The 27,440-nt window shown below is 52.8% G+C and overlaps 1 protein-coding gene and 1 long non-coding RNA gene across 3 annotated transcripts in view; one reads left to right on the top strand and one right to left on the bottom strand.

Annotated features, from left to right (window-relative positions):
- LOC116647858 overlaps nucleotides 1–27,440 on the top strand; it is a 145,910-nt gene that overhangs the window by 19,769 nt on the left and 98,701 nt on the right. The gene's annotated exons all lie outside the window — the stretch shown is intronic.
- On the bottom strand, nucleotides 16,760–24,115 carry LOC116647857. Its single transcript, XM_032429441.1, has one exon. It carries the CDS (start codon nucleotides 19,840–19,842, stop codon nucleotides 18,853–18,855), a length of 990 nt encoding a protein of 329 aa, XP_032285332.1. The 5' UTR covers nucleotides 19,843–24,115; the 3' UTR covers nucleotides 16,760–18,852.

Raw genomic sequence — 27,440 nt, 5'->3', positions numbered from 1 at the left:
CCTCCCTCCCCCTCTTTGTCCTCCCTCCCCCTCTTTGTCCTCCCTCCTCCCCCTTGTCCTCCCTCCCCCTCTTTGCCCTTGCATGGCTACCTCTCCTTAAAAGCACAGGCGCCCGATGATAGCGGAGCGCCTACCGTGTGTGGGGCTCTGCCACATTCCTTCCACGTGCTTCGTCCTGACACAAGCATTGGAAGGGATTCCAGTTTGCGGCTGGTTTTACTGATGCGGCTTGAGATGTTCAGTGTCCCATTGAGCAGCATCACAGCTGGTGAGGGGCCGAGCGGGGGATTTTAAACCGGGTCTCAGGACACGTACTTCTCTGACCCTCCTGCCTCCGTTCAAAGCCAGCTCAGCCCCCAGGTCCTCTGAGAGGCGCTCCTGGGGACCCCTCCCCTCCAGGCTGTGGCTCAAAATTTGGATTTTTTAACACTGACTTTCTAGACCCTGGTTGATGTTTTCTTCTCAGCTACCTTGAGCTGCTTTTTTAGTGTATCTACAAGGTTGTAAACCTGAAAATACAAAGCACTTTTTCTATTACCTTTGTGTCCCCCAGAGCATCAAACACAGGGCCGGGCACACTGCAGAGATCTCTTTAAGTACTTGTTAAATGGAAAGCAAAAGCACCAAAGTGGCCTTTGAGTGTGTATGACATGCTCCCTTCTGGGGGCATTGCACATGCGGGTGAATATTAGCCTCATTTTACAGATGAGAAAACAGCAAGGCAGACCCGGGATCAGACAGCTGCTGAGGGGCACGGCTTGTCTGACCTGGAAACCCACGGTCTGTGCAGAGACCCATCTCTGTGGGCGACCTGCCCACCACCACCGGCGACATTCCTGGGAAGGCTCGGTGGCCTCCCGTGGTGGCTCTCAACGTGATGTTTCATTTTTTTCCCCACAGCCTCCTACGTGGACACCAACTCCTTTTTTTAAAACCACCTTTATTGAGAAATAACTTACATCCCATAAAATCCATCTACGGTAATGTACGAGTCAGTGAATTTCAGTAAATGTGTAGACTTGTGTGACCATCACTGCAATGTAGTTTTTGTCCCACAAGGCTGTTCTGAAACATTTATAGCAACCCCCCCGCCCCCGCCAACTGGCCCAGATTTCCTGGTGCCTGTTAGCAGCTGGCCCCCCTCCCTGGCCAGCCCTAGGTGACTGCTGATCTGCTCTGGAAATTTGCCCTGTATGGGCATGTGGTGTCCACGCAATGATACAACATCACTTAGGAGGATTCTGAGAAGTGGCCAAGTGGCCACCGACGACTTTTCATTGAGTCGTGTGTGTGTGTATGTGTGTGTGTCCAGACTTAAATACGGGGCCTCGAATGGGTTAACTGGAAACGTGCAACACAGGTGGAGTTGGGGTGGGGGCTGCACCTGGGGCTCTGAGCAGTGTCTCGTCTTCAGTGCTTCCTGCCCGGGCTCCTGATCCGCACGCCCCACCTTGCCAGCCAGCTTTAATGGACCTGGCTTCCTCCTTCCGGGCGGTTTCGGCTTAATTAAGTCATAATGACAGACGGAGGAGCTCTGTTTCCTGGCAATTATAATAAGTGGAAGATTGGAACTTGGGCCCGCCCTCCGCCCAGCCAGGAAGGACTTGACCCTCCCAGGGCCTCCTTCCTGCTCCCCAGAGAGGGTCTGGGAGGATGTTGGCAAATTCCCTCCTTTCTCCAAGGCTCCCCAGGGCCGCAGCTGAGTTTTCTCTTCCCTGGCTGATTCTCAAGGCTGTTGCATACAAGGATCAAAAAAAAAAAAAAAAAAAAAAAAAGACCGTTTAGATGTATTTTCAGGTGTTTTTCCTCTCTACCTCCCCAGCCCCAGCCCCCATCCAAGGAGACGGGGAGAGAGGAGCCGTTTATTCATTCAGCAAACTTGTCCTGGGTGTCTGGCACGGGCAGGGGAGGAGAGAGACGGGAAGAGAGAGCCAGCCTCAGCGCCAGTCCCAGCCCCGCTGGGAGGGGAAGGGAAGGTGCGAGGCGGTCAGCCCGAGGCGGCGTGAACAAGGGCATGGGCTCCCCGATGGGGGAGAAGACCACGGTGCTGCTCCTTAGAATGGTCAGGAGGCAGTGGATACAGCCTGAGGGCGAGGTTTGGGGGGGACAGGGCTCTGGAAGAAGGCGTGACATTACGGGCTGGCCGGGGGGGTGGGGGTGGGGGGCGCGCGGCCAGAGCAGGTGGCAGAGCTCTGCCCCGAGGCAGGTCGTCCACAGAGGTGCCATCAGGGGGCCGCAGGGCTGTGGCCCCTACTGAGCTGCCTTCAGCGGGAGGAAGCTGGGGGCAGACGCCTGGTCGCACATTCTAGATGAGTGTGGGCTGTGGGGGAAGCCCACTACCGCCGGGGACACGTGGTCATGCTTTCCTGGGCCACCATCCCCCGGAGGTGCTCCGGTGAGGTTCCTTCTGTTTTTTTTTTTTTTTAAGATTTTATTTATTTATTTGACAGAGAGAGACACAGCAAGAGAGGGAACACAAGCAGGGGGAGTGGGAGAGGGAGAAGCAGGCTTCCCGCGGAGCAGGGAGCCCGATGCGGGGCTCAATCCCAGGACCCTGGGATCATGACCTGAGCTGAAGGCAGACGCTTAACGACTGAGCCACCCAGGCGTCCTGAGGTTCCTGCTGTTTTCCACCACGATTCAAAGCACGCTTGCTTTTCCAGACCCCTGTGTCCTTGGAAACAGGCTCCGTAGAATCCCGTCTCCCGGCCACGCGTTTTCTGGTGCTCATTCCCCTTCCGCATCTGGGATTTGCAGAGTCCCGATCTCAGAGCAGGTGGTTTGATTCTCATTCTCAAGTCACCTTGGGTGTTTGTTTTTTTTTTTTTCTTTCCTGTTCTTACGTTTCTCGTGTTTGTGTGTCGTTTTCTTGCCAGTGTGGTATCTGCAAACCAGTATCACGGTTTGCTTCATTCCGCGCAGACCACCGTCTGTCGTTTAGTCTCATATAAACGAGGCTGTCAAACTTCTTTTTCTCCATTTTACCTGTTGGTCAAACCGGGTATTTCAGGAGCAGGATGCAAGTGGCTGGCGCCTTCCTGGCCTCTGGTTTCTCCTTTTTCCTGCTCTCGAGCTACACGTCCTGGAAATAATACTTGGAGATGCTTCGGTTTTGTTCTTGGACGAGCCTGGCACGCAGCTGTGGCTGAAGGACCGTTCTTCCCCTTAAGTGGATTTCCAGGCTCTAGGTGGGGTGCGGGATTCTTCACATTTGAAGGAGAAACTTGAGTCTCAGGCTTGCTCCGTGTCCCCGGGGGGAACCCCCTGTCTGTGTTTCCGCATTGGCTGTACACCTCTCTCTTCCTCTCTTCCTGCCTTTCCATCCTGGAAGGACCACTGGGCACAGGAGGGAATGGAAAAAAGGGAGCAGCCTGCACTGGGATTCCTTCCAGGCGTTGAAAAGTCTTCCTCTTTTTTGTAACCGGGCCCGGGCTCAGGAGCTCTGAGCATTAAGCAAACACCCCTTGAAAGAGAAAAGCTGCTTTGTGCTCCCAGTGCTGATGGCCTGGCCTCAAGTGCCACCAATTGCCCCGACTTGAGAATCGCTAAGTGGTCCTGCAGGATGCATGTGCGTGTGTGCACGCGTGTGCATGTGTGTGGGCGTGGGTGTGAGCATGCATGCAGATACGCACGAACACGTTTGTGGTGGGGGTGGCCGAGCGTTTATTCCAAGAGATTTCTTCTAGGTACCATTGTAAGAGGAGGAAGGTGATGGGAAATGTCACAGAGGAAAACGTGACCGTGAGGAACACGGAGGCTCTTACTGATCATTCTCCCGGCAAAGGACATACTAACACAGTGTCAGGAAACTTGAGCACTTGGCAGTGGCCTAAGGATGAAATATGTCTGCTGTCTCCTTGGCATGCTTGACCAGAGACCCGCATCACAGCGGTGTGACATCTCTAAGTACGGATTCTGTTCTTCTGTCACTTTTACAACAAGGGAGATTTCCCCGTGTCATGGGGAACCTTGACCATGATCCTTCATGGCCGGAGAGCCACTGTGTCAATGGACCATTGTTTTCTTAGCAAGTCCCCAACACTGTGTCTTTGGGTTTCCATTTTTCACCCTAAGGCCATCATAAACGTCTTCGTACTTTCTTTTTTAATAGTAAGAGCATCTGAAGTGACCAGGTGAGATGGGTTTATGGCCAAGACGGTGGAGCCCCCGCTCACCTGGCTGCTTCTAGAATTCCCGTGATCTAAGTGCCGAGTAGCGCTCGGCTCCTGGACCCTGGAGGATGGAAGAGAGGGGAGGATGTCGCGGGGTGTGGGTGCGGATCTGGTTTTGTGCGGGCGCACGTCCCCTGGCTTACAGGACCCATGGCCCTGACCGTGTTGAGTGCTTGCCAGTGACGTTGGATGGTGTCCGTCATAGAGGGCTTCGCTTTCCCTTCGGAGTGCTCTCCTGCCTACAGAGGGGAGACAAAAATAAAAGGGAGCGAACGATAGAATGTTCCTTGGCCCTAAAAAGAGTGACATGCTACAGTGTAGATGAATCTTGAAAACATTATGCTCAATGAAAGAAGCTGGAAACAAAAGGACCACATATTATATGATTCTGCTTCTATGAAGGAGACAGAAAGCGGGTGAATGGTCGCCAAGTCCTGGAATAGGGTGGGGGTGAGGGGGTGGGGTGTCCTTTGGGTGGGATGGGAATGTTCTGGAACAGCGTGGGGATGGCTGCACAACACTGTAGGCGTGCTAGGTGCCACTGAACCATACACATTAAAATGGTTAAAATGGTGAGTTTTGTGATATGAATATTCTAAGGAAGATGGAAAGGGGACGCATGGAGCTTTGCGATAGGATTTGTCTCAGGAGAGAAGGTTCAGAGTTTCATCTACTTGGTTTTCTGGCCCCATCCAGTCCTCTGTGCTCTGTGGGAAGGAGTTCTGGACCTGGAATTGGATGAGGCCCTTGGCAAAGTGGACCCAAGTTTTGAAGAGTCTTCTCGGCAGCAGGGAACTCCATGAGCGACGCGGAACCCGTGTCCCAGGGTGGTGGGTGCAGAAGCTCTACCCTCAGGGCAGAGAACGGGCTCCTGCTGACAGGGGGGCTTTCTGGGGCCCGCTCGCAAGGGTGCCTAAGCTGTCGTGCTCAAGGACCCTCCCTCCCAGGCTGCTCCCGGCCTCATGCCGACTTCCCGAGGCGCTTCTGCCTTCCTGGGCCTCCTCCTCCCTAAAAAAACAAATCAAAACCAAACAAATGACTGTGTTGGTATCAATACAAACATATCAAGATTATATATTAAGACATTTCCTTCCGCCTACTTGTTTGTGTTCTTTTTTCCTTCTGATTTCAAAATAAATTAAAACCTTTCCATGGCCCTTAAAAGTACCATGGACCTTGCCCCTGTGCCTCCGGCCCCCATTACCATGACCAAGCCTCTTGTCCTGAGATGAAGGTCCTCAAGGAGTGGTTATAACTCTCCCCAGGGGCTCAGCACCGAGACCCCCCGACTCCCGGCCGCAGGGTGCCTCGGGGGGACAGTACTAAGGGTGGTGGCTGGGAACGGGCTGTCCTGCGGCTGCAGGCACAGGCCCTACTGAGCCGTGGCTTACGCATTAGGTGGATGTTCTTCTTGGGCAAAGAACATAGTTACCTACCCAAAGCAAAGCTTGTTTCCAGATCCCTCGCTCCCAGCATTTGGGTTCACGCATCACGGGGGGCACAGGGAGAAGCAGGGCTGCCCCCTCCCGGGACCGATGGTGTGTTCACGCTGGCTGAGCTTGTGTGTGGCCCAGAGTCTCAAGGCTGCGTGTGACGCGGGCCACCGATGTGGACCCGGCGGGAACTCACAGGCGCCTGGGGCCGGAGTGGGGGTAGCTTTCGCGACGGGCCGGTGAGGGATCTTCAGGGACCTACATGGGTTTCAACAGACTCATCCGTCTTGTGGATGTCCGAAGGGTTGACATTGTCATTCTGTGCGCAGAAACCATTTTGGAGGATTGTTTTTGGCATAAAATATTTATTAGGACAGGACAGAAAGAGAATAGGTACAGAAGATTGGAGCCAGAGTATTTAACCCGTGTTTTTGATCCTGGTGTGCAGCAGCCGTGAAAAGTGGCTGCTCCTTGGGCATTTTTGTCAGGGGGGTTCTGAGCCGTTGCTCCTATGTCAGGGGCCCAGGGTATGGGGCTGGGTAGCAGGGAGGCCACGTTCTGCCGTCAGCCTTGGGGCAGGAGCACCATCTGGAGTGTCCACTAGTCCTCAGGGCTTGCACACCTCTGGATTTAGCAGGTGCCTTGTCTCTTTCTTGTATTTTCCACATTTCTCTGGGGGCAGCACCTTGCTGGGTGGTGAAGGAAAATAGGGCCCTGGCCACGGTGGCCGGACTGGGTGCTGGGAGGTATGGGTGGGTCTCACAGGGCCCACAGTAGAGGGTGGGGAGCATGCACTGACGCCCACACCCATTCCTACCTTACTTTTATAGAGTGAGATCCAGCAGCAGATGTGACATCATGGGGGGCTCTACCTGCCAATGTTTTTAGGAGCAGAGGGAAGTCTCAGGACAGGTAAAGGGGCTGCAGACCTCCAAATGGTGGCTTCCTCCTCGCCCCCACCTCCCTGTTTGCTGGCAATGGGCCAGGGCTCCTGGGGACCCACCCTGGGCTCTGTCAGCAACATTCACCCCAGGTTTATCCCAGCTCCGGGTCACTGAAGCCAGGCCTCCTGAGAACAGGCTCATGTTTGCCTTTTGGGAGGCGCTTTGCTAACGTGAAAACCACCCTGGCCTGGTGATGCTTCCCCAAGGTCTCGGCCAGCAACCGGCCCGGACTTCTGGCCATGGAAGTCACTTTGCACTTTCGGGATTTACGCTCCCCATCTGCGAGTGGGGTGACGGAACTCGCCCTTCAGGGGGCTGGGGCTGGTGTCATGAGGTGGTGTACACCTGTGCGTGTCGGTGTTGGGGGGAGAATGTTCTGTAAATGATGTGATCTGATGTGCCGTGGCACTGTCTTTTTTTTATCCTCAAAGCACTTGGCAAGTGTGGGAATTTATGCAAATACAGACTGAGGGGCCCAGGTTTGCAGCCCTCCCTGCCCCCAGGTGCCTACTTCCTGAGCCAGGCTGAGCGGGGCCTGCATCTTGCAGCATCTTGCAGCTCAGATGGTTATGGGGTCTGGAAGGAGCCTTTTTCTTATGGGGTGTTTCTGCCCCTGCAGCCTGGGGGCGGCCAGCCAGACTCTAGGGCTATAGTGCCCTCTGGTGTTTAGGTGAGGGTATTGCAGGCGCTTGTCCAAATTGTACTTACTATAGGCTGGCGCTGAAAACCTGAAAATCCAAGCTGCCTTTTCTCTCCCCAGTTGGATGTTGCTTTAAAGAAGTTGTGTGTCTTTGAGGGTGCCTGGGTGGCTCAGTCGTTAAGTGTCTGCTTTCAGCTCAGGTCATGATCCCAGGGTCCCGGAATCGAGTCCCACATCGGGCTCCCTGCTCAGCGGGAAGCCTGCTTCTCCCTCTCCCACTCCCCCTGCTTGTGTTCCCTCTCTCGCTGTGTCTCTCTCTGTCAAATAAATAAATAAATAAAATCTTAAAAAAAAAAAAAGAAGCTGTATGTCTTTGCAAAATGTTAAACATGCTTATACCTGGCCTTGTTGCCAAATGAATTTAAGACAGTTTACTTACAATCTTACTTTTATAAATAAGGCAAATAAAGGTAGAAAAAAGAAGATGAAACCGTGAACAAAGCGAGGATAAAGTGGTCTGCTGTAATCGCTGTAGGTGGCATGGATACGGTCTAGAGTAGTCTGGAGCTTTCTAGATCTGTTCTATTAATTCTCCGTAGATGACATTGTCCATGTGCTTTGGTAGAGTTGCCTGGGCCCTCCGGGCTCCCCCCAATCTGCCATGTGGCCGAGGCATCCTGTTCTTACAGAGAATTTGGACTTTCAGGGAACTTCTGGGTTCATTCCCTGTCACATTCCACCTTCACGGGAAAATGGAGGGACTCGCGAGAACGGGAGGCCTTGTCCCTGCTCTGTTCCAGCTCGAATGTCTCCAGAAAACACACAAGTTGCAAGAGTAACAAGCTCTTTTGAGTGCCAAGGTTTGGTCACAGGCTGTCGTATCTTAGCCTAGAAAAAATTTTCAAGCACTTGTTCCTAAACATTCACCTTGACCCTTTAAAAAAACCCCACCTCTCAGTAAAGCAAGGATAAAACCCGTTGCAACGTTGCCGTACAAATTCCTGGGGTCTCCCTCAAGATACAGGACATTGCCTAGTGTCCCCCCTGCATAAGGGGTGGTCTGCTATGGTGGTTTCTTTGAAACTGGTTAGAGGCTGAGATAGTCTCCCAGGAACCGAGTCTTCAGTTCTCGGAACTGGACACAGAGCAGGGCAAGTGTTCATTAGGCTCCGTCTAGGCTTGCCACAGTAAAGACCATATCCTCTCCATATAACGGGTTAGGGGTGGGGGGTCGAGGGGCGGGTAAATATACCCCCGCAAGAGGGCGAAAAACCACCAAAATATGGCAAACATTTCCGAAGCACTGATTTAAGTGACTTTCACCTGTTAACTTATTTTTTTAAAAGATTTATTTATTTTAGGGAGAGAGAGCACAGCGGGAGGGGCAGAGGGAGAGGGACGGAGAGAATCCCAAGCAGACTGCCCGCCACTGAGCACGGAGCCTGATGCAGGGCTTGATCTCACGACCCTGAGATCACGACCTGAGCTGAAACCAAGAGTCAGGTGCTTAACCGACTGCGCCACCCAGGTGGCCCACCTGTTAACTAACTTAATCATCGCTGTGCAGCTAGTGGGCTCAGCCCTGCTCCCAGCTCCAGGAGCTGGATGAGGAAGGTGAGGCCCTCAGCTAAGTCAGGTGCCTCCGGTCACTCAGGAAGTGACGGAGCTGGGATTCAAACCCAGGCAGTTAGGTTCTCGACCTGGAACTCTTGCGGTTTAAAAGATGGGGGCCAGAAGCTCTGCTGCCCCCAGTGGTGATTGTGAGTATGCTTGTCAAGATGAGTGAGTGAGTGAGTGTGTGTGTGTGTGTGTGTGTGTGTGTGTGTGTCTGGGGGGTATGCTCCTAGGTAAGGAGCTCAGAGCTGTCTACGGGTTTCTGCCAGTGGCCAAGGAAACACTGACTGGCCTATAAAAAGCTTTGCTGTTGGGAAGTCTGAGGCCAAGAACAGTGTCTGAGCCCGGGATGGCCTGTGTCCTTGCATGCACAACCTCTCCTTGACATGGGTGGGGTCTGTCGCCACCTAGTGGCTCTTCCCTGGATCAGCTCTCAGCAGAACTCTCCAGTGATGGGGACGGCGAACCTGTCTTACAGAGGACCCCTTCCAGAAGGGGGCTCCTCTCCTTCTAGATCTGTTCTGTTAATTTTCCGTAGATGACATTGTCCATGTGCTTTGGTAGAGTTGCCTGGGCCCTCTGGGCTCCCCCCAAACTGCCACGTGGCCGAGGCATCCTGTTCTTACAGAGAATTTGGACTTTCAGGGAACTTCTGGGTTCATTCCCTGTCACATCCCACCTTCATGGGAAAATGGAGGGACTCGCAAGAACGGGAGGCCTTGTCCCTGCTCTGTTCCAGCTCGAATGTCTCCAGAAAACACACAAGGAGGGCACTGAGGTCTCTGATAGGACGAGGTGCAGGTCTTCCATGGTTCTGGTCTCGTGGACAACAGCTTGTGCTTCAGGGCCAGCCCTGGATCAGAAGCACACCTAATGCCATGGGACTCAACTTCCCCCACTGTCTGTTTCCCGTTTATAGGGAGGCTGGTGCTCGAGGTGGTTTGGGAATTAGAGACAATCAGTTGCCTGGCACGCAGTAGCTGGTCCTTTCGTGATGGAGCATGGATCTGTTTGTATACAGCTTTCTGGCAGCATCCTTTCATATCATTCCTGGGGTGGGGAGTAGGGTGGATAATGGTTTTGGCCAGTTATCCACCTGTTGGAGGAAGTACAGTTTCAAAAATAAACTTTTTCTTTATTCTCTAATAATTCTGGATTTACCAGGAAGTCGAAGAGTTAGTACAGAGTGTTCCTGTAACATCTTCCGTAACCCTGGGCTAGTCGTTGAACTAAGACATTAACATCTGTGCCATGAACTACAGACTTGATTTGCATTTCCCTAGTCTCGACATCAATAACCCTTTTCTGCTTGAGGATCCAATCTGGAATCCCTCGCTGCATTAACCTTCTCTGGTCTGGGCAGTTTCTAACGACCTTGACGATTCTGAAGAGTACCGGTCATGTGTTTTGAAGAATGTCCTTCAATTTTGGTTTGTCTGATGTTTTCTCCTAATAGACTGGGGTTTGGGGAAGAATAGCATAGAGGTGAAGTATTCTCCTTGCTTCCCATCAGGGGTATGTGATGTCAACATGACTTCTCCCTGGTGACATTGACCTTCATCTCTCGGATCAGGTGGCTCAGCCAGGTGCCTCCACTGCACATTAGCTATTTCTTTCCCCTTCCATACTCTGTTCATTAGAAGAGAGTCACCAGGTTCAGCCCACGCTCAACAGGAGGGGAAGCCAGCTCATTTCCTGGAAGGGGGGAGTACCTGCCTATATTGTTTAGAATTCTTCTGTAAGGGATTTTGTCCTTCCCCCTTCCCATTAATGTATCTGTTGGGTTGTTTATTTATATCAGTATGGGCTCATGCATGCCTTTTAAAATGCATTTTTCGCTGTCTTGATCATGGATTAACCCTTTCCAAGCTTAGAGAGAGAATAATAACTCTTTCCGAGCTTAGAGAGATAGTAATAACTCTTTCCGAGCTTAGAGGGACCTTCATATAGGTCTTTGTTATTAACCCTGAGAGCACCCTGTGAGCAGGACTCAGGCATTGCTCCATATTCCCGACGAGGAAGCCGATAGGGCGGACTGCTCAGGGTCCCCTGCAAGGTCAAGGCCAAACCATGGTAGGACTGGATCTAGATCATCACCCACTCATCACATCTTAGCCTGAATGGTTTCCCTGGTATCCACAGTGGCACCTCACGGGGGCTGCTGACCTCGGGTGAGTGTGGGGCCACCCCTCACCCCTTCTCTCGTCCTCCCCCCCGACCCTCCAGTGCCCCAGCATGAAGTGATGGTCTCGGCTGAGAAGCAGGGGTGACCCCAGGGGGTGAGGGAAACCCAGAGGGAGTCAGAGGCCTTGCAGTCCTCCAGGGTCGGGGTCCTGGCTCCATCAGGATTGGCGATGAGCAGGCGCCTAGAGGAAACAGGACGGACGTGCACATCAGGTCCTGGTGCAGGTAGGAGCTGTCCTTTCTCAGGTGTTGGAATTCTTGGAGCCCCGCCATGGCCACCCGCCTCCTGGTTTCAGGGCAGCTAAGAGACCACCGTATAATCAGGCTGTTGCCTGGTGAATGTAGGCTTAGCAGTTAGAGGGAGGTGCCCCCAGTCTCCGCGTTGGAGCGGGCCATATACTGCCTGTCAGCTCTTTGAACCGGGGGTGAGTGTGCCGGTGGGTGGGGGTGTGTGCATGTGCGTGTGTGCGTAGAGGATGAGTGTGCGTGTGCACAGGTGTGTTTCTGTGAATGCATGTGGGCGGGGCATGTGCAGGCACATGCACAGAAGTGTGTACACACGTGTGTCAGCATATGCATGAGTGCATGTGTCTGAGTGTGTGCGTGTGTACGCATGGGCATCAGGTGAATGCATGAGCGTGCAGGTGTGCCCACGTTTGCATGCACACACGTGGGGTGTGCACAAATGTATGGGAGTGTGTGTGCATGGGTGAGTGTGTATGATGTAGGTGTGGGTATACGTGTGTGTGCACACTTAGAAGTGTGTAGACACGTGCATGTGTGGGCTTGTGCACACGTGTGTGAGTGCACGCGTGTGATTTGCGTGTCTGAAGGCCATTGCTTCCACACAAGGCCTGCTTTAGGTGCATCAGTGTGACCCACTGGGCGTCACAATCCCACTCAGCGAGGGGACTGTCTTTTCTTATCTGCTGCTTTAATTAGTTTAATTTCACAAGAAGCCCTTTTTCTTGTTTTTTTTTTTCAAGTTTCTTGGGAGGCACCTCTTGTGACCATCCCACGGGTCCCTTACACAGAGGTGTTCCCTCCCATGAGCCCTTTTGTGTCTTCCCGTGGCTAAAATTTCACTGACATCTATTAAATACAAGTGGGCATGATGCTAGTGTCCTTCACGATCAGCTCCTAAGCTGTGGGTCAGGAGCCCAGCTTGGGGCCAGTGTGCATAAGTGTGCGTGCACGTGCATGTGTGAGCAGGTGTGCATGCGTGTGTGAGTGCACCCACATGTGCAGGTGAATGTAAAAGGAGGAAATGCTGCTAGGGGTGAGGGAAGAACTGGGTGAGGCAGGGGCTTTAGGAGTTGGAAGGAGATTCTCTTTTCCAAGAGGATTCCACCCCACTCCCCAGGAGTTTATGGGATGGTTGGGCTAAAGCCAGCGTAGTCACAGATAAGTGACATAAAATATACCAGGAATTGTCTGGGAGAAGGGACTTCACCTCTTTCAGTGGGGATATGAGGGAGGAGCCAACAACAGTGGGGCTTCTGTGGGGTTGGTGGGAGGGGAAGTCAAGTCACAGCCCACTGGTTTATTTCAAAGGGGACATTTGCATGTGCAGTGGGGTTAGGGACGTGGATGTTAGGGACGGTCCTCCAGGCAACCCCCAAGACCCCTTATGTAGGGGTGACACCGGAGGTCTAGGAGTGAGATGATCAGGAAGGTGTTGAGGGCAGGCAGTGGGGCAGGAGGGTCCCGTGAGGCTTTGGCTAACAGTGGAAGGGCCAGTGTAGACGAAGCTGATGTGGCGTCACCGCTTAGGCCTTAGCAAGGAATTAGGTCTCCTTACAGCAGGAAGGACTTTAACTGAATCCGGAGAAGGAGAGCAATTTAGAGGGTGTCCTGGTTAGGTGCCCATAAAAATACATTCATTTAGGACCTTCTGAGCTAGGGAGCCAGACTGCCAAGAGCAGAGGGATGAACACTAGCTATGGGGAGTGTCAGGCGCAGCCTAGGGCTGCCCTGCTTAACTTTATGGACTGAAGGGGGCGGGTCAGCGCGGGGGTGGGGGTGGGCGTGAGCTTGCCAGCCCGAGGAGAAGAGTCAGACTTCCATGGTAAGCGGACTCTGTGAGTGAGTAGACAGTAGACTTCTAAGTTACCCAATTGTGTGCACTAGGTTGTGGTAGAAGGAGTTGGTGCACAAAGTAGATTTTTACGCTTTAGATGCTGCTGGGCAGGGCGGGGAGGTGGGCGGTGAGGGCGGCTTTGGGAGGGCCGTCCATGCTGACTTACGGTTTTGGCCTTGATGATGCTTGCATTGGGAGGCACTGGGAAGGCTTTGGACGGGGGCGCTTTGGGGAAGATGAATGTGCACCCGGTCTGTGAGGGTGGGTTGGGGGTGGGGGTGGGGCATGGGTCAGAGGCTCTTGTCACTGCATAGCAGTGTGAAACTGTAAGCAGGACAGTAGGCGCCCGGCAGGCCGGCCCTCACGTTGGGGGTGATCCAGTCCAGCAGAGAGGTCCGTATTTCTACAATGGTTAACTTAGACCCTGCCTTCATCTAAAAGAGACTCGAGGTGCTGTGTCATCACCTTGGCATCTAATTTTCTTGCTCTTCACTCATTCAGCAAATATTCAAGTACCTCATGTGCCAGGCACTGTTCTTCGTACTTACTTGTATTCATAACCAAATGCTGCGTAACAAATGACCCCAAACTTCACAGCTCGAAACAGCATGTATTGTCTCAGGCGTCTGTGGGGCGGGAATCTGGGTGTGGTGCAGCTGTCCTTTGACATAGGGGGTCTCCGGAGGCTGCAGTCAGGGGGGTGACTGGGGCTACAGCCATCTGAAGGTTCGAGTGGGGCGGGGTCTACTCCCAAGCTCACTTGAAGGTTGTCGGCCAGATTTAGTTCCTTACGGGATGTTGGATTGAGGGCCCTGGGTCCTTGTCACACGGGACTCTCAGTAGGACAGGTCACATGGTGGCAGCCGGGCTAAGAGAGAGCAAGAGAGAGCGTGAGAGAGGGGCCAGCATCATGGAAGTCACAGCCTTGGGTATTCTTGGCACCTGCATTCACAGAATGCTGGACAGCTAGCTGGACAGTGAATTCTCTCCTTTTGTTTGTTTTAAAATAAGAATAATTAATGTTTGCCACATAATAATCGTGTTTTGGGCAGGATGTACTAATTGAAGAGACCTTGGGTGTAAAATAGAAAGAATACCACATGTGTCTTGGGGAGAAGTAATAGAAATTCTGGCTGATGGCACTGTCATGCTAAAATCCTTTCCATTCGCTTATCACATCTTCACATAGAAAGGTAATTAGAATAGAGAGCGCATATAATTAATATGCAGTAAATATTTCATTCCCTTCCAGAGGTGATGTGCTGGGCCTTGGGAAGCAGTGATGAATAAAGATGGAATCGTGTCTCATGCTCAGCTTGTGCTGGGGGGTGGAGGCAGGTATTTAAATGGATTATTGCCTCGACAGGTGGGGGTTATGGTTCAGCTCTGCATTAGCAATGGGGAGGACACAGAGGCAGGAGGGACCAACTGGCTTTGCAGACTGGAATGAAAACAGCATCCTCGTGAAAAACCCAGATGCAAGGAAACCGTCTGCAGGCCTGAGGGATGGGTGGACTTCCCCCTGCCCCCCCACCTGTGAGTATTGGCCTGAAGAATTGGGTTGTGGCCTCTGGATGACTCACAGGACTTTTATAGGATTGTGGCTTCCTGCTTTGTGGGAAGGAGGACACAGGTTGAAATACGTACATTTTCCATCTGTAAAAACCTGCCTGACAGATGACAACCTCAGGATCCCCCACCCAGGAGTGGCCCTACCTGAGCAGGGCCAGTGTGTCCTGCAGGTGCAAGAGGCCTGGGGCTCAGGGCCCGGGATACTTTTCAGGGCCCACAAAAGTGTTTTAATTTCAATTTCTTTTAAAATCAGAAGGAAAATGAATATAATACATTATATGTAATAACGTATCCACCCTGGATTACCTTTACGTTGTCTTTCTACCCACACAGTGATAAGATACAATTAAAACCTTTTTTTAATATCTTTTTTTTAACGAAGGAAATGGCCCTCAGAGGCAGAAGTGTGCCCACCAATGTCAGAAGGCAGCCCCATGAAGGCATCCTCATCCTCGATGTGGCTCCAGCCTTGAAAGTCTAGGAATTATCAAATTCCAGAATATCCAGAGAGGATATACACAGCCTCCGGGTTGGTCCTCGGGGAGGAACTCGCAGAAGGTCCCTATGACACAGCAACAGTGTTAATGACGTCATAGAGGATAAAGCAATTGTAAGAGCTGAACACCTTTCGACTGCCGATAGTGTATCAGCCGGTTGTCGTTGTTTATTTGTTCGTTTGTTGATGAGGGAAAGGACTCCTGTGCTTGGCACGTAGGAGGTCCTGAGTGAATGAATGTTGCACATGGCTCTAAAAGGACCATTGCCTCATGCTCTGTGTTTTACTTTGCATACACTTGTAAGATGTTCAGACTCTGGATACACAGTGAAAACTAACTAAATCCAGGGCGCCTGGGTGGCTCAGTCGGTTAAGTGTCTGCCTTCGGCTCAGGTCATGATCCCAGGGTCCTGGGATTGAGCCCCACATTGGGCTCCCTGCTCAGCGGGAAGCCTACTTCTCCTTCTCCGTTTGCCTGCCAGTCCCCTGCTTGCGCTCTCTCTCTGTCAAGTAAATGAATAAAATCTTTAACAAACAAAAAAAGAAAACTAACTAAATCCACAGTGACCAAGGAAGAGAGGATTCTTGTCTATTCACTTAAAATGAGAGAGACTCCCCTGCACAGATTCTCACCTGGGAGGCTGCATTGGGAGCTGGGTGGTTGCCTGGTGAACACGGGACCTGGACGTTGGCAGGGGGGCTGAGTCAGGGACCCCTAGACCACCCCCAGTTTCAGTGGTTGACTGGAACTCACAGGACTTGGCATTATAGCTGTGCTCACAGCTACGGCTGATTTCAGTGAAAGGATAAAAAGCAAAAGCCGCCAAGGGAAGGGGGGGTGCAATCTGGGGGAAACCGGGCACAGGCTACCCAGCGTACTTTCCCAGGGGAGCCCCCTGGAGTATGGTGTTTGGTGCGGCCGCCAGGCGCCGCACACATGAATCGAGAGGTGCTCTCAGAGCGAAAGTGCACAGTGGATTTCAAAGACTCGCTATGAGAAAAGAGCACAATAGCTCATGAATAATTTTTTAAAATACTGATTTCGTGTTGAAGCGATAAGACGTGAGATGTATTGGGTTAAATAAACATTATTAAAATTCATTTCGTATGATTCTTTTGAGCTCTTTATTTTCTTTTAAGATTTTATTCATTCATTTGAGAGAGAGAGAAGGGGGGAGAGAGAGAGAGCACAAGCCGGGGTGGGGGGAGAGGGAGAAGCAGATTCCCCACTGAGCAGGGAGCCCAGCATGGGGCTCGATCCCAGGACCCTGAGACCCTGACCTGAGCTGAAGGCAGATGCTCAACTGACTGAGCCACCCTGGTGCCCCTCTTTTGAGCTCTTTAAAGTGGCTGCTAGAACATTTTAAATTACTTGTGGGGCTCACGGTCTACTGCCCTTGCTCAGTGCTGGCCTATGTCAGGTCTTTCTTTCTTTTCTTTTTTTTTTTTTTTTTAAAGATTTTATTTATTTATTAGAGAGAGAGACAGCGAGAGAGGGAACACAAGTGAGGGGAGTGTGAGAGGGAGAAGCAGACCCCCGCTGAGCGGGGAGCCCGATGCGGGGCTCGATCCTAAGACCCCGGGACCATGACCCGAGCCGAAGGCAGACGCCCAACGACCGAGCCACCCAGACGCCCCTGTCAGGTCTTTCTAAGCCAGTTTATTCCCCGCCCCCCGCCGCCGCTCTGAGGGGAACCCCACCCTTATCCCACGATACAGATGACAGAGTGAAGGCACCGAGAGGCGCTGTACCTTGTCCCCAGGGTGTCTGGTTCCAGAACTCACCCTTTTGACCTCGGCACTCTCTCACCTTTCAAGATGGTACTGCTCTCAGAAAGCTCACCACGTAGCCCGGGACACAGGAAATAAATCCGAATGTTGTAGGCTTTGACTAGTGCCGCGATTGGGGCACACACAGGATACAGAGGGAATTGGTCTGTTTTTTGAGGAGGCATCCTGGAGGGCTTCTAAGAGGAGGTGACATTTGCATGGGCTCTGACAGTAGTTGGCAGAGAAAGGAGGTGATGACCTCCTGCCAGGTGATGGAATAGTGTGTGTACAAGCACAGAGGGGAGAGGAGCCTGGTGCCACGTTTGGGAAATGCAGATAGTTTGGGATGTCTGAGTGAATCATAATCGTAATCCTAAAGCAGGGGGCTTTAAGGGGCAATGAGGCAGGCACAGGGGAGACAGGAGTCTCACAGTCCTGGGCTTTGTGGCTCGGCTGACCCTTACACTGATGGAAATGCAGACATTGCGTCTTCAGCAGAGAAATAGCATAATCTGAACTGTGTTTGAGGAAGCTCGCCCTTCTGGTGAGGAGGATGGGTTGGGGGCAGCGGAGGCGGGGGCAGCGGGGATGCAAATCATGTAGGAGGCTGGTCAGAGGTCTGGGGCAAGATCAGGAGAACCTGGGCACGAGCCAGAGGGGAGGGCACGGGCTGAGGGAGGGAGATCCTTGGCGTGGTTGATGGATCCCAGGGAGACTGTTGGTGCAGTGGACGGTGGATTTGGGATGAATCCTGGGTTTCTTGTCTCCATATAGTGTCGCCTGTGCCATTCAGAAATCAGCAAAGGGAGGGCACGTGCTTGAGGGTGATGCCATGAGCACTTGAGACAAGACGAGGTCCTCAGAGGGACCACGGGTGAGGTGATTCTGCAGGCGCTGGAACTGGTCATCTAAGGCCTCGGACAGAGAGATGGACTGGCCTTTGGGGCTGACACTGGCCCTACTGTGTGCTGGGCATCCTACAAAACACTCTGCGTATATTATGTCATTTAAGCTTTTAAATAACTTATGGCATTTCATCCCAATTATACAGAAGAGAAAATGGGCTCAGAGAGGGTGACCGACTTGCTGATGGCCACACAGCTCTTAAGCGGGGACGGGGGTTAATCCTGGGTCTGGCTACTTCAGAGGTTGTGCTCTGTCCTCTGCCAGGCTCACCTGGACATTGAAGGAGCAGGTGACCGGAGCTCCACCAGTGAGGAACAAAGAGGAACAGCGGCCGACGTTGAGAGGAAAACTAGAATGTAGTGTCCAGGATCCCCGAGGAGAAGAGTTTGTAGGAGGGGAAATGTCGGGGGCAGAATTCTTCCAGGGGGGTGGGGCAGCAGGGCACTCATTGTACTTGGCAGTTGGGGTGTCACTGGCGACCTTGAGTCAAAGCACTTTCAGGCACAGGTGGGGCATGGCTGTCCATTGCAGAGGCCAGAGCCGTGGCTGGGAGGCGTGGATGCGGGGTTGGCAGGAAAACCGGCTGCAGGGGGAGGTGGGGGAGAGCAGAGGTGGATCTACCTTGGAGGTAATGAAGCAACAGCCCCTCACCTGCACGGGCCCTCTACACCCTGCACTGAGCTATGCATCTCTCATCTGTGTATTTTAAACCTCATTATTCTTCTTAAAGAAGCTGCTCCTCCCTCCAGAAAAAGGAATAAGCTTCAGGTCCCACTAAATCTGAATCCACCCCTGGGAGACGGGGGCTGGATGGAAGGAGGGGGTTCAGGAGGCAATAAGAAAGGGAGCAGGCTCTGGGCTCTGAGATCCAGGCAAAGCTTTGCTGATCAGCCGCAGAACTTGGGCAAGTTATTTAACCTCGGAGTACTTCCCTTTCCTTTTCTGTGAAATCTACTAAGGTAGTTTGCAAGATTAAGTAAGATAGTGTGTATAAAGGAATTAGCACGGTCATTCACACGTAGCAAACACTCCGTGCCTTTGCTATGATTTCCTGTTACATAATATTCTTATTAAAATGTATTTTCCTGGTTGGGGTTCTGAGGATTTGTCATTTTCCTGTGTTGGGTTCCTGCTGCGGTTTGTGGATGGAGGGCATGTGTTCCTCTCCTGCGATCCCCCGTGGTCTGTTTCGGAGGACCAGATTCTGTCCCGGGACACACACACAATCATATGCCGTGTCCCAGGAGAGATGGCGTCCGCGTTTGTGGCCCTTGCAGGGCTGTGGGCTGTGACCCAAGCCCACTCTCCGGGAACACGTACTGAGTGGCCTGTCACACAGGCCTGGGGCCACGTACCTGACTCACTGCTGTTGTGTGTCTCCGCACAACCCCCGAGGGTGTAACCAGCAGCCCTGCTGCCCATCAGATCTCCGCTTTGCTCTGGCCCCACTCTTCTTGGGAAACAATCCTTTTTAACTTGGAGCAAGTTGCTGGAGGAGAGGGTGGGTCTGGGATTGCAAAAGCAGCCCCCGAGCATCCTCCAGGGCAGCCGGTTCCTGGCCAGCCCTGGGTTGTGTGGTGCGCCTGGACAGCTGGTGTCCGTCTGCAGGCTCCTGCCTGCGGGCCTGGAGTGACAGCTTGGCAGGCCCAGGCCCGGGCTCCAGACCCTCCCCCAGAGCCTTTCGGGGCTGGGAGCCCTGGACCTCTTTCCCGGGCCCCACGCGGCCGTTCTCCGGGTGGCCGCTTGATGGCGCTGTGGCTCCACCAGGCGCGGGTGGCGGGTTTGCTGGCGGCCCCGGCCGGTGCTGCCGGTCACCCTGGGCGCCTGGCGGCTCTCCCCGGCTCGGCTGGCGGCGCGGACCCCCGGCCGCTTCTCCCGGGAGCACACAGCCCGCTGCCCGGGGCCCAGCGCCGCCCCACCCACACCCCGCATGGGAGAAGCTCGGGACTTTGGGGTTCTTGCCCTTGCCCTCGTCCTGGCAATGCAGAGGCTCCTGGCCCCTGACTTTTTTTTTCGTAAAACATGTTTCATTTTTTTCTTGTTTTGTTTGCTTGCCTGCACCACGTTTCTGCGGTCTTACTAATAGCTATTTCCCGGGTCCGTCGCCCCAAGCCCCCCGGGCCTGCTGAAGAACTACAATTTAATTTAATCTCTGTGCTGATTTTGGGGAGGAATTGAAGGCAGAAATGGCCGGGCTGGCCTGTTTCCTCTTTTCAAAAGCTTTCCTGTGGCTCTAACTTTGCTCCAAAAAAAAAAAAAAAAAATTCCTCAGGGCTGGTGTTTGGGAGAGAAAGGTGTTTGAATATAAAGTGCAAGCAAGCTGGCTAGCACGGAAAGCAAAGAAGAAAATTAAGAAGAAGAAAGGAAGCTTTTTAAAAGTGGACTTTGGATCTGACATGCTACAGTGCACTTTTATAAGACAGTGACAAACACAGAGGAAGAAATAGAAAGCATTCATGATTTTTCACCCAGAAATGACTTCTATTTCAGGATCTTCTTCTAAGATAGAAATTGTCATCACATGGATCCGTCCTCCCTAACGTCGATTCCTGGGTTTGGTTGCCTGCTTTTTAATTTAATACACCAAGTCCTTTTTTCCTTGGGCAAGCCAGCTTTTGGAAAGCTGAACTCAAGCAGGTCCACTTTGGAACTTTTACGTGCAGACGGCTCTCAGCGAGGTGTCTGCATGAAAAGGTCTCCTAGAAGCCGAGCTGCAGACGTTTGGGAGAGGATGACTGAGCCGCAGCTTCCAGGGAGGGCAGAGTTGGGAAGATGCGACACGTTCGTTCGGAAGGCCAGAGCGACCCCATTTCGATTTGCAGAGTGAGCAGCCCCACTGAACTCGGCAGCTCTTGGAACACCCAGCGCAGGGTGTTCAGGCCCCTGAGCTCTGGGCTGGCCTCGCAGAACCTCGGGGCACCTGTGCACAGGCTGGAGCCTCTCCAGGCTGCCCCGGGTCTGGGGACCAAGAGGCGGGGCCCGGGGGTCCCCGATGCAGGCCCTTGTCCGTCTGCAGGATCCCGGGGCAGAAGCGGAAGGCCTGTGTGTGTGTGGGGGGGGGGCGGGGGTGTCAGGATGCTTTGCCCAGGTCCGCCTGCCCTCCCTCAAGGCTGCCCCAGCCACCTGGCCTGTCCAAACCCAGGACTCAGCGAGCTTGTGCTCCCGCCTGGAGCCGCACAGGGCAGGGACAGATAAAGGCTGCAGCTGGTACTGCTTGGTCCCCTACCCTGAGGGCAACGGGGCACCAGAAGGGAAATGTTCTTTTATTTGTCTTCTTTCTCTCTTTACTTTCTTTTTTTCCTGCTGCTGCCACACTGCCTGGCCACCTCCTGGAGGCACGACGGGTCCTGTGGTTTCTCAGGACTCTGGGAAGAAATGGCAGGGGACAGGGACAAAGGAAATGGAGCCGTGATGGCCCAGATGGCATTCAGGTCCCCTGTGCCTCCGGTGGCCCCGAAGCTGGACCGGGGGGTGGGAGGACAGCATTCTGCAGCCACACTGACCAGAAGTCACAGCCCGGCTTTGCCTGTCTCCAGCTTTGTGTTCCTGGGGGAATCACACGACCCTCTCGGTTTTGGCTTTCTTATCCGGAGAATCCAGAATCGTCGACCAGTCCGTAGGCTTGGTGTGAGGACAGCTCAAGTCCTGGAGGATACTTTCTTAAAAGCTGGTAGTTCTTAGATGCTTCCCATGAGCCACCCACTGCGTAAGGGTTTTGCCTAGATTATTCTAGTGAATTCTCACAGGACCCCAACGACAGACACGTGGGGAACGGACACCTAGACAGGCCATTGCTACTGTGCCCAGAGTCATCTAGTGTCAAGCACTGGAGCCTCTGAGCTCGACTCCGACACGTTTTGATGAGTGGCTGTGCCCCCAGCCTCCCCAACGTCCCTCTCCCCTCACTCCCCCTTCCGTGCGCACGCTCCTACGTGGGAGGCAGCCAGTCAGATGGCAGCGCATCCCACCCCTTGCCAAGGATCTCGGGTTTGGAGCTTTGTGGGTTTCTTCCTCCAGAAGTCATGGGATCCACTTCCTGTTTCTGAAACAACACAAGAAAACAACCCAGGGGCTTTGAATAAGGGAGCAGAGTGTTCAGTAACGAGTATGCACAGTAGTGGTCATAAGACATGAACAAAGGTCTCCACCGTATCTCATTTCCACCAAGGAAGAGCATGCCTTCCACGGATGTGTGTGTGTGTGTGTGTGTGTGTGTGTGTGTGAGAGAGAGAGAGAGAGAGAGAGAGAACATGCATTGTGCATGTGGAGAATCCCCACCCCTGAAGGTGGAAAGTGCGCAGGAGCCAGAAGATGTGACCCAGGGCATCAGGTAGACAAAGCATCTCCCCGGAAGGAAGGCGGGGGCGGGGGTGGGGAGAAGCAGAGGAAGAGCAAGCCTTCCAGGGCAGGATGCAAGGCCTGGGGTGACTTCTGGGGCTCCCCCCCGCAACTGCCTTCTGTCTCCTTGCTGCTGTGGTCCCTCAGATGCTTTAAAGAACAAAAAGTCCTTGCATTTGACTCTCCGGGGCAGGCTTAGGGGCGGTGCCTGAGCCGACACTGGAGTGCCGGCCAGTTTTACGTAAAGCAGAGTCTTCGGGGAGCATTGCGTGCCTTCAGCCCAGCCATCGGTGAGGATGACGAGGGCGATGAAGGGTTGTGGCCTGGTGGCTGGCAAGAGGAAGGCAGACACACGGCAGGCAAACGTGGGGACCCGACTCAGCCAGGGGGATGTTACTGTCTGCCGGGCCAGGTGTCTGGAGGGAGGGGACCCGGTGAGAGAGCCGTTTCCTAGAGCTAGCCGGCTGGACTGCAGTTTTCTCCCGAGGATTTGCTGTCTGAGGTATCCAGCCTGTGTGACAAAGCGTGGGAGAGAGCACGGTACAGTAGTTTGAGAAAACACACACACCCACACACACACCACAGGTTGTTGACGGGATACACGTCCGGCTGAGCTGGAAGAGAGTCATAGCCCGTGAAGGCCACAGGTGGCCCCAGGCAGACGGAGATGGCCCCTTGAATCCCCCCATGTCCCACCCTGAAAACACACATTGGGGGGGGTCCCACATTCCCCCGATGTTCCCACAGGTAACTCTGTGCTCGGTGAGGATTATCACTGTTCTCATGATGCCTGGGGCTGGCCTGGGGATTTACTGCCGGGATGGAGACGCTGGCCTTTCTTTTCGCTCTAAAAACAGCCCCACGGTGGAAGTCTGGGGAAGCGTGAGGAAAATGGTTTTGGGTGGATGCTGGCATTTCCTATCTGTCTCAGGTGGTGAGGCCGAGGCTTCTGTTGTGTTAGCGTGACTCCTGGGGGCCTGCCCCAGAGACCCCGCGCACAAGCAGGTGTGTGGGTCCCGATGCATACTGCTGCGTGCAGCGAGGGCACGGTATTCCCGAGAAGCCGCAGCCGGGCACAGTACTTCATAGAAACTGTGAGAGACTGCCCGCCCAGGCTTATCGTCAGACGCTCAGTGTAAATACTGTTAAGTCATAGCTGCTGTTTATTGACTACACGCTATGCCCGGATGGTGTTCTGCATACGTTATCCTGAGATCTTTCACAATTCTGGATGGTAGGAGTTATTTACATGTTATGAACGAAGAAGCTTATTCCGAGCAGTTAAGCAACTTGCCCCAGGTCACACAGCTTGCTGGCGCGGCAGAACCAAGAGCCTGACTCTCATCAGTCTGCCTCTCTAGAGAGGAAGTGCCCTTCCTGCTCAGCACCAGGTGATACTGGGGTCTGGAGGCAGGGGTATGACCCCCAGGAGGGGCTCCAAGCAAGGAAATGACTGGCTTGCTCAGCTTGACCCCCTTGAGAGCCTGCTCCAGCTAGAAATGCCCCATTGGACTGACGCCAGAGCCCACTGCCTTGCTCCCGGGGGTGGGGGTGGGGTGCTAAGGAAGGGGGAAGTGTGGACTAGCCCTCGGGGCAAAGATGACAGAGGAGCATGTGTTTGTCTCCTGAGATTTGATCTTTGTCGTCTGGCAGCTATTCAAAAACCAGCCGGACAGCTACGTGCTGTGGTCGGACCCTCTGGGGTTTCTGCGTCCCCATGGGATCTGCAGGCAGGAGAGTGTCTAAGACATAACCCACTGACCTTGTGGTGACAGCCATGTGCACATACCTGAGTCCGCTCATCTCTGGATGTCGCAAGCAGGAAGAGCTCGCTGCCCTTCTCCCCGCCTGTTGACTCGGGTCCGGAGTTGGCTTCATCCGCCTGCGTTTTCCTGCCCGAAGACTCTCTTCTCCTTGGATCGAGGCATGAGAAGCCAAGATGACGCTTGCTTGGGCTTCGGACTCAAGCCTTAGGTGAATACACTTCTCCTGCACCCCTCCCTCCCCCTTCCCGAGTTCCTTCACGTAGCAGAGGTCACTCTCTGAAGATTGTAAGTAAGCAAGAGTGAAAAGCAGAGCAGGTGTTTGCTTGGGCGAGCTAGACAGCGGAGAGATTTGCTTGAGCAAATCGCAGGCTGAGTACCATCCCCGCAGACTGCCCTCAGGTGGAGGTGTGGGTCTGACACTTGTAAACATCTGCACCTGGAATGAGTTTTGATGCGTGTTTTGTGTTTAAGAAAAGAAACCCTTCTATCTGTAGATCTTCCTGGGAGAAATTTATTCATCTGTTAATTTATTCAACAAATATTTGTTGGGTATGTACTATCCCCCTGGCCCAGTGCTGCGTGCTGGGGACACAAAGACGCCTGCAGATATGTGCCCTCGAGGGCAGTCCTCAGGTAGTAGGCAGGCTGACTTGGGAGCCAGAAATTACGGGGGTGTGTGGTCAGTGGCAGAAGGGAGAAGTCTGGGCTTCTAGGGCTCTGCCGAGCTATGTGTGATGCAGGAAGACATTGTCAGGGATATTCATTCAATAGGCCTTGAAGGATGAGAGCTGTTCCAAGAGGAAGAGAGAGGGGAAGGGCATTCCAGGCAGAGGGAACAGAGTGTGCAGAAGCCCAGGGGCTTAGAAGGGAGAGTTTAAGGAATAGCAACACCGGAGCTTGGGCATATACCAGGGGTGCGGGTCTGGGGGAAGAGAACACGAGATAGGGCAGGTAAAGTGCAGAGCTGGGTGCTAGGAAGGAACGCTCTAAGAAAAGGTTTGCTCAGTCTTTCTACTATTAAGAGAACATCATCATTTCCCTCCTCTCCTTGTGAGAGTTTTTCTTCCTTCCTTTTGTATCCTTAATGTATTTCTTGGTGGTAACATGAGAAACTTTATGATGACAGTTGTCAAAGGAAAACTTGACAGAAAGCATTCCTACATATCTCAGAGTTTGGAAGGGGGCTTTATTGGGAGGGCTTTGTCTGAGGTCGAGGGAGAGGCCAGAACGGATGGATCCGAGGGGAGCTTGAAATTGAGATACACAACCAAGATACAGAAGACATTGTTATCCTTTAAGGAATTTTCAAGTTTTAACATCAAAACCCTCCTGGGATGTTATAGACACAAAAAGGAATGGATATTCTCAAGAGGTCTAGTGAGTTGGCCTGGGCATTACTTTGCAGCCTGGAAATTTCTTGGAAGTCACCTTTATTGATTCTCAAAATTCCTGGGAATTCTGCAACCTATTCCCCCGTGAAATGTCACATTTCACAGTATACTCATTGTGTGTTTCCAGTGCCCTCTTGTCCCAAACCCCAGCCCTGCCTGAGAAGTTACAAAGGGTGCTTCCTTCCTGACCTCCCCCTCTCTATTAAATTAATTAATTAAAAGGCACAGACCCTTCTAGCCAGAGAACATTCTCCATTTCTTTCAGTTGACTTCTGTGCTCACAACAAAAATCTTCCCACCATTTGGGTTACTTAGGAGCTGCAACCTGCAACATTGTTTCAGGCTTTGTTCCTAACATGGGGTGGGGGGGTGCTCCAGATAGCTCCAGCAAGGAACTTTGTCTATTTGTTTGTTCATAAAGTGCCTATGTAGGTGGAAGGGAGAGGACCTCCCGTTCTTTTGAAAGAAGAGATGGAAATGATAAAGAAGGGATAGCCAGGGAGCCCACGTCCTGCAAGATAATCAAAATGAAAAAAGAAACAAATGTGTTGACAGAGAGTTACTTTGAAGCATCGCATCAGCTACAGGATTTCAACCAGTGGGGGGGGGGGGGGGGGGTTTTCAAGTACATAGAATAACCTCACTTGGGTCCTTGCTTGCGCTCCATCTATCTCTTCTGCTACCTCTTGGTCCACAGGCATGAGTGAAAAAATATCAATAGGAATATTTTCTCTGTCTCCCAGCCCCACCCCTGTGAGATGATCTGAACACCCAGCGTTACAGGGTCCCTCAGTGGATTGTGCAGACCCAGCGTTTCCCAAATAGCAGGGGGGGGGGGGGGGCGGCGAAGTTCCCGTTCTGTCCGGGTGGGGCTGCTTTGGGCAGTCAGTCAGTTCCGGAGGCCACGTGTCATTCTCTTTTGCTGTCCCTCCATTTTCCAAATTCTCAGGTTAATTAAGAGCAAAGCAAGAAACATGCTAGAGTTTATACCGTGAGCAGTACTGTGCCTGAGAGTTGATGAAATTGACTAGATGTTTATTTTAGGGTGGGAAGGTTGATAGCTTCTTGTCTTGTGGAAACAGCGACTGGACTTACCTTTACCTGTGCCTTCCTACAAATGAATCTTGCTGCGCCCCGGGGGGTGGGGTGGGGGTGGTGTGTGTGTGTATGTGTGTGTGTGTGTGTGTGTGTGTGTGTACACACCTGGGCCCATGCTTCCTGGCTGGTGTGTCTGTTTGTGCACAAACATGTGCAGGATTATAAATAAAAACCACAAATGAATGCCTTTGACTGAAACAGGGCTACTCTTTCTATTTTGTGCAGTAAATGAGGCATGCAAATCTCCAAGTCTGAGGGGAACAGCCGCTCTGGGAAGGGGTGGGCAAGGGGGTGCTGCGGCTCCCAGGGCCTCTGTTTACCCAGTGGGTGTATTTCCCTTGTATGGACTTTAAGGATGAATCCTCCTTTGATGCTCCAAGGTAACATGGTGTGAGCCTCAAAGACAGGCTGGTCCTTCTCCCACGTGACTTCCAATGGGTGACACTTGGAGGACCTGTCAGAGGGGCTGTGCTGGGGACTGGCCCTAGTAAGCAGGTATAGTACATACAGTGAGCATTGTTTGAGCACCTAAGGTGTACTGAGCCCTGGGCGAAGAGTGTTATCTCAGCACTCAGAGGACGACCCTGGGAGGTAGGTCGTATTGTCCGCAGTTTACAAATAGAGACAGCTTCCAGGAAGGCCAACACGTCACCTCTGTCTCCTAGATTGAAAGCAGGGCTGGGATAATAACCCGGCGGTGGGGGGGGGGGGGGGCAGGGGAGGGGCCGGCACGGATCCGGCGTCATTTCCCGCCCCTCAGAAAGGGGATATGTACTAAAGGAGAAGCTGAGTCAGTGCCTACTGAATAAATGAAATATTAGAGAAGTCTGAGAAGTTAAAATACTCTCTCCCTTCAAGTTCACGACCTAGACATTAGCTGTGTACGTTTAGGAAAGTGATTCAGCTTCTCTGTCTCCGTGTCTTCACTTGTACAACGGGTAGACTCAAGTTGGCACGCACATTTGTCAGGATGAAACGGGGTACTGATCACACAGCGCTTGGGCCGGGGGTGCCTGGTACGCGTGGGGCGTTTGCG

This window comes from Phoca vitulina, unplaced genomic scaffold (assembly GCF_004348235.1).
Source record: "Phoca vitulina isolate PV1807 unplaced genomic scaffold, GSC_HSeal_1.0 scaffold41, whole genome shotgun sequence".
Taxonomy (NCBI): domain Eukaryota; kingdom Metazoa; phylum Chordata; class Mammalia; order Carnivora; family Phocidae; genus Phoca; species Phoca vitulina.
This window is presented reverse-complemented; position numbering and strand designations above follow the sequence as displayed.